We start from the raw sequence: 12,175 nt of genomic DNA, 5'->3' as shown, positions 1-12,175 counted from the left end.
ACAATACACATAAATATTATGTATTTCCTTTGTATCAATGCAGTTACTGTCATAATTCAGTAAGGACAACCACAGGATGAGACATTCAGATGTTTGGCTCTGTGTTTTAAATGCACGTGCATTACAAGTAAAGTGGAGCCAGACTGTGGCTTGTTACGCTGCATATTTTTTATTCCTTTTGCAGCTGGCAATGAATGATGGAGGGAAGAGGCCTATAATAACTGGACTGAATACATTTTAAATACTTTTACCACCTTAACTTTAGGTTTATTTTAAGCCTTTTTGAAGGATCTGTCTATACCCTGTCTTCAGAAGACACTTAATTGTCTCATTATGTCTTATGTGTGCAGAAGAACAGAAATCAATGCAGCAATATCTATGATGAGAGTACTGCAGAAGAATTCGTACATAAAACAGAAACAAATCACACATATAAAAAGTGTTTGGCTGTTTAAACTACATGATTAGGCAGTCATGATTTTTTACAGAAAGTAAAAACAAGCTGGTCCTCATGTACGCACAGGACAGGATGTTATGGACCACCCTGATAAACACTTTGCAAAGAAAAAACTAAGTGGCACTGTATCCATCCATTAAAACTTAGTTTAGCTTGTATACGGAAATGCAAAGCCTGTGCTTAAAGCCTGCATACAAAGAGTAATACTAAACAGGATGAAATTATTCTGCTGTGACTTGAGTCAACAGCACAGTATCACCAGCATAGAAACATACTGCAGCTAATCTGATACAATTTGGCCAAGATACAAGACAAGTTGTGGTTTGATTTTTGAGTTTAACTCATCGTACCCTGAAGCGCCATCAAGATTAAACCAAGACCCCTGATTGGCCAGTGGTATGTACCGTGGTGGGTTTTCATTAGTTGATTATTTTTATTTGAACTCACTTGAATGAAAAAGTTCATCCAAGTATATTCACACTTTAGAAAACTGTTCTCTGTTGCTGACAAGTTGCCAGATTTCCTGTTTACCATTTAGTATGGAGACAGAAGTCTGACCTCAGGTCAGCAGTTAAGAGTCAACAGTTTAGAAATGGAAACATTGGTCACAAGGCATCCTGAAGCGGCTGCAGTTCCAATCCCAGCTTCCAACAGGACTGAGTAGAAAAAAGAAAATATTTGGTCATGTCTCACTGTTTTCATTTATCCCAAACTCTTCAATCATCCTTTCTCGTGTGGCACTTTTTTTCTTCAGTCCTTAGATGGTCATATTCAACATCTGGTGTAGAGAAGCCAAACACAAAAAGCTATGTCTGAGGAGCATATAAACCCAACGCCCTAGCTACGATTAAAAAACTAACCCTTTGTTTTCACAGAGCTCCCACCTGCAGCCACATTATGATCGATCCTTGGTGTTTGTTTCAGGAGGCAAATCATACAACTGTAGTAGGTAACAATGCTTCAGTTTAAACCACTCTGAGCATATGGTAACACTTTGTTTGTCCAAAATTCTAATTCCTCATCTCTCCTGGAGTCCAATAACTCCTCCCCCCTTCAGTCCTTATATGTTCAACAGCATCCTGTGGCACCACTAGCCCCTCCCACTTCAGTCCTTACATGGTTGGTAGAGTCCATTAGCTCATCTGAGTCCTTAAATGGAAAAAAGCATCCTGTGTTTTAGTAGCCGCTAGCTCCTCACCCTGACCCCTCCATGGGGTCAGAGGTCAAAGGTCAGTAACCTTGTTTTCCAGGGCGGCAGCGATTTGTTGGAGGCGGAGGGTGAGCTGCTTATTCTGGGCTGCTGGGTCCTCATCCAGCGACTGGATGATCTGAAAAAGATGATCCCACAGACTTTAAAACTTCCATTTTTTTAAACTGAAGTTTGACCGGTGATAGAAGAACTACTGTAACGGTACACAATAGTGGGATTCCTCACCACATCATAGTACTTGCTGGCGTACTGGTACAGTTGATGTAAGGCCACCTCGGTGTTCAGTTTGTCCGTGTGTTGCTACAAAGTGGAAGCAAAGATTAAATATTAAAGCAGTTCAAATCTGAAGTAGACACCAACTGTTTCCATTAAAGAGTAGCTCAGATATTTCTGTCAGCCAGTGGAGAGGTACAAAATGGGAAACCAACTGGTAAACTGAATGATAAACTGCAGCGTACCATTGTTTATTCAAGGCTTGTTTAGAGGCTGTTTGCAGCCAGGCACACATAACAATGGCAGTTACAGTAGTAAAAGTGACAACACACACACACAAGCGGTTGTTCATACCCTGGACACCTCAGCGAGGTGTGTGTTCATGTCCTGGTCACTGACTGAAACCATCTGTCTGATGCCTTTGTAGTAACTGGGGAAAACACACACGCAGTCAGAACATCCAGTCATTTCCCAAACTACTTCAAGTGATCAAATGGCAATGACATTTGTCTCTAACTCGACCTGCCAGGACGAGATGATCTCCCGAGTAAAACTCCCCCATAGAAAATTATAAAAATAAAAATAAGAAAAAATCAAAGGCACTTTTCTGACCAAGAGTGAAAAGCCCTTATTCTGACGGCTCTCTCACCATGAGGATTAAAATCTATAAATATTCAAAATGCAGGTTAATGCCTGCTTGTTATGGAAAAAGCTGCTGTTGATGGCCCTCTAACACTTGATATCATCCTTCTGTATGTTCCATCAGCTCTGATTTTTACCTTTGCATTCATGTAAGCAAACTATCACTATATTACTAATAATCTGTTGTAGTTACTCAAACGTCAATACATTTTCATCCGTATGCGTCGCTGTCGAGTGGAAACCTTACTTAGCATGTGTATTGTTACACATATCTGTTTGTTTGGTGTGTACTAGTGGAACAAACTCACTCGTCCACCATCTTCTTGTAAGTCGAAATCTCTTTTGCATAGAGCAGCTTGTTGCTCGGAGACTCCTACAGTCAGAGAGAGAGAACAGATTAAAGAGCTCTGGTTATTTCTGAGGCTTCTTAGGATGAACTTCAGAACTTTGTTCTGTGTAGAGTGGAGATGTTTTACAGAGAAAACCCTTTCTCAGATTCAACTACAGTGACAGCAGCGACAGCAGCCAGTCAAAAACTGTCAACATGTTTTCAGCTCAAGACGATCCTGGTGTTAAAATTCACAAATTTCCTTCCAGCTCATTGTTGATGACAATGAAAGTGATGAAAGCTGGAGCTGACAGGCACATGTCTCCAGATGTTGAGTTGTAAGCGGCAGCATATGTTAGCACCTCTGGTGAGACTCAAGCCCCATTCAGACAACATCACAGGGGGAGGTGGGGAATCTTCACTGAGTTTCTCTTTTAACTCATCGCTCCGGACAGACGCCCTTCGTTACAGGATCTAGTCCGTAATAGACATGGACGTGCCAAAACAGGAAGACAAATACCTCCTCAGGGGGGCACCAGAGAGCTCACAGGACGAAAAATATCGTGTGAGCCGAACTCGATTTTGAGTTTTTAGTCAAAAATAGCCGAGTGGTAATCTACTGTACAGCCACATGACATTACAACAGCATGTTTAAGGAGCTTTTATCAGGTCTTCTTCTCATGATGGCTGTAATTTTGTTTCCCCAACAGGTTTAAATGTTGGTGTTAGCATGTTCATGAATCATTTCAGCAGAAGCATTTTTTGACTGCTTCCAGTTTCTCACACAAGTTAAATTTCCCAGTGGGCTGATTGAAAACAGAAGAACGACTTACTTTAAAATACAAGTATGTCACTATGGACAGGATTTAAAAAAAAAATCACCACACCTCCATGAATCCAGTCTGAATGGGGCTTCAGACCCAAAGAGCATCAAGTCTAGTTTGCCTGATCTGTGTGTGTGTGGACTGACTCGGCTGAGTTTGTGCTCCGTCTTGGTGCAGGCGTCCATGAAGGTCTGAGAGATGACATGCAACGAAGCGTCCACCACCTCTGTCACGTGGACGTCGAAGATGAAGTGGGGGTTCCTCAGGATGTTCACCCAGAAGCGCAGAGGCAAGCTGAGGACAGAGAAACACTCGGGTCAGGACTCCTGAAACCGATACCACTGTCTTGACACCATTTAGTCAAAGTCAGTTAAAATATGGCTTATTATATTCAAGTTAGACTGGGATGCTAGATCTCAAGGCAACTTTATATACTGTAGGACATTTCATACATAAGCAGTTCAAAGTACTTTACAGTGAATAAAATACACTTAAAATAAAAAAATGAATTAAACTGACCTATGGTATATATTTGCATAAAAATACTATCAAGATAACACTCAGTTAAACAAAAGGTTTTGGAAAACAACCAGGCTTTAAGTGTGGATTTAAATTTGGTGCTTGTCTCAAGTTTTCAGGCAACACGATCCAATGATAAGCAGCCTGGAAACCAAAAGCTGCTTCTCCGTGTTTAGTTCCGATCTGACGAATGGTCACCAGGCCAGTTCCTGATGTTCTGAGGGTTCCAATAAGGGGTGAGGAAATGAGAAATATATGTAGGACCAGGGAATATAATATGTTCTGACATTTTATTCACTGAACAATCAGTCAGTTATTAGAGAGAGTGAGTGTCGGAGCGGAAGCTGCCTTACACTTCTCCTCTGATGGAACAACACTACATTACTCTACCCAAGGTCTGCGGTGTGTTAAAAAATTAAAAACTCTGTGTCAAGTCCTCTGACGAGAAGGAGGACAAAGGATGTAACTTTACAACAAGTGCTCATTTAATCAAATGATGTAGACGGAAATGATGTGGAGTCAACCAGGGGCTGTGGGGGCCTCTGCAGAGCCGGGGCCCCTGGTCAGCTGCTCATTTTGCCTGACTGGTAATCGAGCATTAATAGTCACTAGCTGGAAATGAGAAGCTGTTTTTTTAGCCACGCTTTCCAATATTTTTCCAGACCTGCTGATGCACTGTTCATCTCCCTCCATTCTTTCATCTCCTCCTCCCTCCACAGACCATAACCCCCGTCAATAATTCACAACTGATGAATATTTCATTGTCCAACTAGTTTGTGTGTGTGTGTGTGTGGTGTGTGTGTGTGTGTGTGATGACTGACAGACGAAGCTCTAGCCCAGTGTGAAAGCAGAGAAGTTGGAGGGAAAAGCACTCTCCGTCTCCGTTTCCTCTGTTCTGTCATCGTTTATCTGTCCTGATAACAGCCTGCCAATTAAATCAGGCTTTCATGTGGTCGACTGCCTGGTTTAGCAGAGGACATAATTACACTCTAGTTAAGCTGATGAGGTATAACACACACACACACAGCTTGAGAAGCAGTATAATTATTTCTCTTAGCAGAGCTTCTTCCCAGGTCGAATCCCCAGCTGACGCTCAGAAAAGCCTTGAAGAGAAGCCGACAGACGCTGAATCAGTTAAGGCTCACACATCAACCAGTCTGAGGCCTCTACTGGCGTCAGAGGAGCGGTGGCATCTCCGCCTTCCACCCGGTACTCCTCTGGATACTGATCACACACCTGGAGATGCTGATGTCTCCCCTGAACGACATTATTCATGTTGTACAGCACAGTTATGCAGTTCATCCTAAAATCAGTCTACTGACAAAACCAGTTTCTGAGAATTGATTCTAGGGAAGACAAAAACTGCTTGTGACATGTCAGGTGTGAGGATGTGGTGCTTTTTAATGTTTTACATCATTGTGAACTGAACACATTTGAACTGCTGGTTGTAAAAATAATTAATTCACTGACCTAATCTTGTGTTCTGATGAACTTTAATGAGCGACTTTCAATCTTTTCTCAAATGATTCATTGGGAAGATAATCAACATTCACCACAGTCTGATGAAATGTCAACATTTCCATCGGGAACATTCACACACCAAGATAAAGGCTACCTTGTGTCTTCTGTGTGCACATGTTGCACAGCAAGCCACACAGTGCATATCCCAGCTCTACCTGTTGGTCTTCCAGATGTGCAGCGTCTCCTCATCAACGTTGTCGTGTCTCAGCGCCTGCTCATCCAGGAAGTCAAAGAAGTATTTGACGGCAGGAGGGACAACGGAGCTCAAGCCTAATACACTGCGGAAGAAATCATCCACAAACTGCTGCAATGTGCCCTGCAACACACACACAAACACACACATAAGTGAATGAAATCAGCAGTAGATTTCCAGACACAAAGAATCACTGGAAGTGATTCATTATTTCTACTGGTTACAATAAAACTGAGTAAAAACAGGAGTGACAGAGACGAAAACAGTTTGTGAGCGTTCAGACGTGTTTGTGCATCAGGCTGTTTTCATACCTGCACAGTCCTGTTGTGTTAGTCCAGCCAGTTTTAATGAGCCTCTCTAAAGATGTTAAATACATCAGTTCACCATTACGTTCACTTTAACACAAAAGTAAAATCACTGCAAACAAACATGACGAGGTGAGAAGATCAGAGGCCAGCGGTGTGAGTCACAAGAAAATCACCATTTGTTTCTGGCACAAATCTCAGGCTCTAGATTTGGAACTAATGAAAACGTAATGAGAGAAGTGCTAAACAGAAACTGGCTACAGACACTTCACTTCCTGAGGGTGCTCAGGAGGAACAACACGGGGAGGAGAACGCCGACTGCCGTCTACTGAGCAGCTGTGGAGTCCATGCTAACATACTGTGTTTCAGCGTGCTGCACACGCTGCTCTGCTGCAGGTAAAAGTCACTGCAAAGGGTAGTGAAAGCAGCAGGAGAAATCATTGGCTGCCATGTCTGGAGGACAGAGCAGCTTCACGTCGTCTCAGTAGAGTTAAGAGCATTGTTAAGGATCAGCCAGGGCACACACCTCCACATTGAGGGAGTTTCTTTCCCACTGCTGTACTGAACTCTAATATGCACTGATAATGGGACAATGCTGCTATGTTGTTACACCTCATGCTTTAACAGTGCTAACGTGCAGCATAACTTTATTTTTATTTTATTCTCTTTTATGACTGTTGCTATTCAGTGTCCTGTGTTTTTAGTGTTTTCGTTTTCCCTCCTTATGCACCAAATGGAGCTGCACACCTAATTTTATTGTTGACAGAGCATACGGTGACAATAAAGTAATTCAATTCGATTCAAACAGCCTGCATTATGTTGAGGTTCATGGTGACTATGATCGATCTCCACACACCAGCATCTGATTTGTTGTCATGTCTTGTGTGCGTTTGTGTTTCTGCTAGAGGCAGCTTTGGATCATCCCTTTTTGTACGTCATTTCCTGTACAACACCAGACTGGTGTTAATACAGACTAGACATTTTATAAAAAATAACATAGGTATATTAAATTTGCAGTGTTTTTGTAGCAGCTCCTGCAGGTTTTCCTCTCAGGCTGCAGTTACAGCCTCAGACACACACACACACACACACACACACACACACACACACACACACACAGTACCTTGACGGACAGCAGCCTGGTCAGATAAATCTCAGTGATGGCTTTTGTCATCGCCTTGTCCTTCATGCTGCCTCTCTTTGACTTCACCTCATCGATTTCATCTGTTGGTCTCACCAGGTGGAAGGTGTTGTCCTCCTCCAGTAGCGCGTTTTCTGTACACAGAGACACAGAGGCTTCTTACACTGTGTCCTCTGACAGCATGAACAGCTGAAACTAAAACATCTGTTTAAAAACACTCTGTCCAGTCAGTCCAATGAGGAAATGTCACCAAAAAGTCATGGAACAATTATTTGACTGTTGAAGTAAAGGTGAGTGTTACTGTAGCAGTAAGACAAGACTTTTAAGGCAAAACTTTATCAGGTGATTTCACGTTCTTTGCAGTGGCAGAAGGTTCAGAGAGAGAGTGTGTGTGTGTGTGTGTGTGTATGTACATACTCTCCTCATGGCTGTCTTGTTGCTGGTGGAACGACTGTGTGTGCAGAACTCTGGACAGGACCAACGTGGCGTTATCCCGAACCTGGAAGATAAGAAGTGATTACAAGAAAAACCATCTCGGTCCTGATTCAGTCTGATTGTCTGTAGCACAGTTACCGAGGGGCGGCGTCTAAGTGTCACAGGGGAGACTGGACGAGTGCTTTAGTTCCTGCTGCTTTTTATGCAGCACGAGGATGAATCACTTCTGCCTCACTGCATTTTCAGAATTGATTAATCAGCAGATTATACTAATCAATTAATGTTTCTTGCCTATAAAATGTCCATTCTATTTTCCAGATTCAAGATGGAGTCTTCACATTTGCTTGTTCTACAGTATCTGACTCCAAAGACGTTTCCCAGTTTACTGTCAGATATGACAAAGAAAAATCGATTCCTCACTTCCTCAAGATGCTTTATTTTAATGTTGACTTAAAACATGGCCAAGCTAGACTTTTATATAGCACAACATCACAACCCACAGATTTGTGACAATGTTACCCGTTGTGTAATATTAAACATAGCAATGATGGCTTATCACATGACCACTGCTCTTCAGGTTGCAGATGGAAAGTCAAGTTGGAAAGGGTAAAAGTTGGTTACTATCAAAACTGAAAATCTTCTATCAGCACTTATTACAGAGCTTGTGTGTTTAAAAATTTAAATCTTGACAAAATTTTAGCTAAGGAAACTCGAGTTGTGCAGTGCAATTAGATTTGACATGCATCAGAGCTCAACCTGTGCAAATGTGGAGCTGAAATCGACGAGTTCGGTTAGCGTAACCTGTTCGTGATATGACAGAGATCAGGTAAATACATCTTCATGTTTATTTTAATATTCAACATCAGTGCACTGTGCTGAGGACTGTTTCACTCAAGAATCAGTGAACACACAAACACAGTAAGGAACATTTCTGCACTGAATAAAGCTGATGATCAGCTACGTCCGTAACGTCCTGGAGGCACATGAACATGAGACTGAACTCACGTTGTAATGAGCCAGAGTGTTCAGCCTCTTCCAGCGTCCTTCTTTCAGGGAGGTCAGGTCGAGGTCGGACAGGATCTGCCCCGTGGAACCAGGACGCCACTCTGTGGACAGGACACAGCATCACAATACAAGAGGTCTGCTGGAGAGAGAGAGGACTGACCAGCTGGCTATTACTTTGTTACACTCAGGGCTCCCTAGCAACAACAGACCACCTGATTAAATTAAGGTTACATTGTACAAAAACTCACCAAAGCTGCTAAAAATGCACCTGATATGAATTTATGACGGGACTAAATGTGAGTCCTATTTATCTGCCTCCGTCCGTATGTTGTGATTTGGCTGCTGTGACAGTGCAGAGACCCTTTGTGACTAATTAAGCACTGTTTTACACTCACAGTCTATTAGAGTGTTGTGTAAGACTGCTTTTATATCTTAACTAAAGTTCACTCTTTAAATATAAATCAGTCAGATTTTTTGTGGTTCTCTTTTTATTCTGTGGCTCTGACCCGCACTGTGACGCTGCAGTTCCACTACAGACCTGCAGGGGCAGACAAACCTGTGAACCTGCTTTGAAGCTGTGTAGCTTTGCGTATTTTTTCCATTTATTTAAATCCCAAAGTAATGACTGTTAGTAATACCACTGTTTCTAGAGTGTTTCAGATATTTGATTTCTGCATCTCACCCAGTGCAACACTCTCCACCTTTGGTCTCTGCGAGTAGGGTAGATTCCTATAGACCTGATCAATGATCTTCTCTTTTACCTGGAGAGCAGAAAATTAGCATTTTACCTGTCAAAATATGCACCAACACAGAAACAAAAATAATATTTAACTCAAATTTATCAGCACTGAACAATAATGACAGATATTGGACAAATATCAGGGAAGATGGAGCCTTACAACTGGCAGAAAGTCAACTCTTTCTTTAAGGCAACCACATGGACCCAAACCCACCTGGGTGATTGTGTCACAGTTCAACACCTTCACTGGAGTCACATCCGGTCCCTCCCCGTGCACCAGAACCTGCAGGGTCTGACACCACAAACACACCCGTCAGCCACACACTAACCCTCACTAATCCAGAATAAGTGCAGAGCAAAACACAACTGGTTCAGTGTTGATTATTCTGGTTCTCACTTCACCAATTAAAACAAAGAAAAAAGATTTATCTGTTAATCACCAACTGTTCTAGCTCTATGTAATAATTAAAAATGATGCCACATTAACATGATAGCAACTAAACAGGTAAGTATCAGAAATTTTTAACAATGTCTCTGACACCAGGAAACTGTTGCAGGCACAGAACAAAAAAATACAATATTAATCCTGCCACAATAAATTTTACAGCAGATCTACACAGTTAATGTATTTGGTTTCACAAACTGCTACAATTATGTAACACAACAAAATAAAATAATTTAATCTGGTGTGACGACAGGTTAGCCCCAGGTGCTAACTAACCACCTCTGGATAAAGTGTAAACACTCCGAGTTCAGAACAGGGAGCTTCTCCTGCTCTTCCATCCTGCTGACATTTCATGAATGTCATTTTTTGGCCAAATATCTAAATTCTGATTTCACAGTTTTTTCTATTCTGGTAACATGAACGTGAGGAGGAAACACATAAAAAGCTTTAATGGTCTAAAGTACTGGCTCTGGCCTACTACAGTGTTTGTGTGTACTAACCAGTACAGAGTACTCCACATCGTCCCCCAGGAGTCCTGTATCGTTCAGTGTGTATTTGGCTTTCTTCATCTTGGCGTCCACTGGCCCCTTTTCCACCTGGTGCTTCAAGGCCTTATACAGCTTGTATAAAGGCTCTCCTGCTGTGTCCTGCATGCACACACGCACACACACACCATGGTCTCATCAACACTGATACTAGTGTGACTGGTGATCACAACACTAACAGCGAATCCAGAGCTCCCTACTCTCAGCCAATCAGCAACCAGCAAGTGTAAACCTACTGAAACTATATTTCCTATGAAGCAATAAACTGTGGTTGCTATTATAACCGATTCTAATCCGATATCTATTTAGGTCTATTTTTCTCTGTATCTACTTGTTAGGTCTTCTTCAAGTGTTTAAGTACATTTTGTACAACAAACTTTTTCTGTGAAAGTCAAATATCAAACAAAAGAACCATGATAATTGCACCCTGGTTAGCAGTTACACTTACACTGTCAGGATTTGTTTGGCTTGAGGAACTAAATAAACAATGTCCATAGTGTGAAGTCTTGGTCTGGAGCCCAAGTGTGAACCCAGCTCTTGGCATGAAAATGTTAAATTATAGAAACACTGAAGATCAGCACAACATATGAGCTGCTGCTGTCAGGAGCAACTTTTCAAATAGCCCAAACTGGCCACAAAGAAACCATGAGGCAAAAACACAGGCTTCAATAAAGTTTCTTAGGGTCAGTTATAACTGAAGGAATGAGAGCGGGAGAGAGAGCAAAGACAAAGCCGAGGGAAGGTAAACAACAGAGCAAGTGAAAGAATCTGTTACCCTGAGGAACTGGTAGAGACAGATAGACATCCAGTTACACAGCATCCTCTCCACCACTGTCTCTGACCTACATACACACAGAGAGACAACAGAAGCAAACATTAGGACAGACGCCTTCATTTTAAACTTGTGTATCATTGTAAAACTTCAGTGCAATCAAATTAAAATATATAAATACAACTGCAGCCTATATTACAGCCTCATTGCATATCCAGCAGCTCAGTGTGTGTCCTGTCAGAACGCCTCACTCTCAGGCAGCAGCTATCAGACGTCCTCACCTCCTGAGCATTAGTTTGGGGTTTTTGCTCTGCACGTGCTCGTCCATCAGCTCCAGCAGCAGCGTCCTCATGATGTCAGTGTAGTACTCCAGTTTGCCGTGCAGCGCCACCGTCAGCAGAGAGGCGAAATAACCACGCGAGCGAGCGTTGAAGTCAGGACGACTCTCCAATGTGTGGATGAACTAGAGCCAGAGAACACAGAGGCTAGGTTTGACAACAAAACGGAGAGACAGAGAATAGACGGAGCAGGAGGACAAACTCACTTTAATTGTGGGAGAACTGGTTGAGCGCCTGAGCCACGATGGTCCTGCGGGCCTCTGGGATTTGGATTTTTCCCGTGAACATGGCATCGTTAACACTATCCTTGGAGGGCAGGAAGAAGTTTCGGTCGGTGTAGTTTTTGTAGTCCAGGAAGGGGATCCGGGCCTCGCTCAGGTCGCTGGTGTGGTCCTCCATTTCAATCATCAGGTCTGACAGACAGAGAAGATCATCAGATACCCAGGCGTTTGTATGCAATAAGGCACCATTTATAAAGTTTTTATAAGCTGTAATCAGTTGTTTATACATCACTATTAATATTTTATTGATTATTTATAATAC

At 42.3% G+C, this 12,175-nt stretch overlaps 1 protein-coding gene across 1 annotated transcript in view; it reads right to left on the bottom strand.

The window, feature by feature from the left end:
• Positions 1-447: 447 nt before the first annotated feature.
• Positions 448-12,175, bottom strand: part of LOC109967600 (plexin-B2-like) — a 146,331-nt gene continuing 134,603 nt past the window's right edge. The window contains 15 exon segments of the mRNA XM_020613309.1: positions 448-1,785; positions 1,893-1,967; positions 2,235-2,310; positions 2,831-2,895; positions 3,821-3,968; positions 5,870-6,030; positions 7,336-7,487; positions 7,771-7,852; positions 8,794-8,894; positions 9,476-9,554; positions 9,747-9,824; positions 10,478-10,624; positions 11,298-11,364; positions 11,576-11,757; positions 11,807-12,045. Coding sequence (XP_020468965.1) covers positions 1,681-1,785; positions 1,893-1,967; positions 2,235-2,310; positions 2,831-2,895; positions 3,821-3,968; positions 5,870-6,030; positions 7,336-7,487; positions 7,771-7,852; positions 8,794-8,894; positions 9,476-9,554; positions 9,747-9,824; positions 10,478-10,624; positions 11,298-11,364; positions 11,576-11,757; positions 11,807-12,045 — 1,757 coding nt within the window. The 3' untranslated portion in view covers positions 448-1,680.

The sequence above is a fragment of the Monopterus albus genome, unplaced genomic scaffold, assembly GCF_001952655.1.
Source record: "Monopterus albus unplaced genomic scaffold, M_albus_1.0 scaffold132.1, whole genome shotgun sequence".
NCBI classification, from domain to species: domain Eukaryota; kingdom Metazoa; phylum Chordata; class Actinopteri; order Synbranchiformes; family Synbranchidae; genus Monopterus; species Monopterus albus.
Note: the sequence above shows the minus strand (reverse complement) of the source record. Positions and strands in the feature narration are given on the sequence as shown.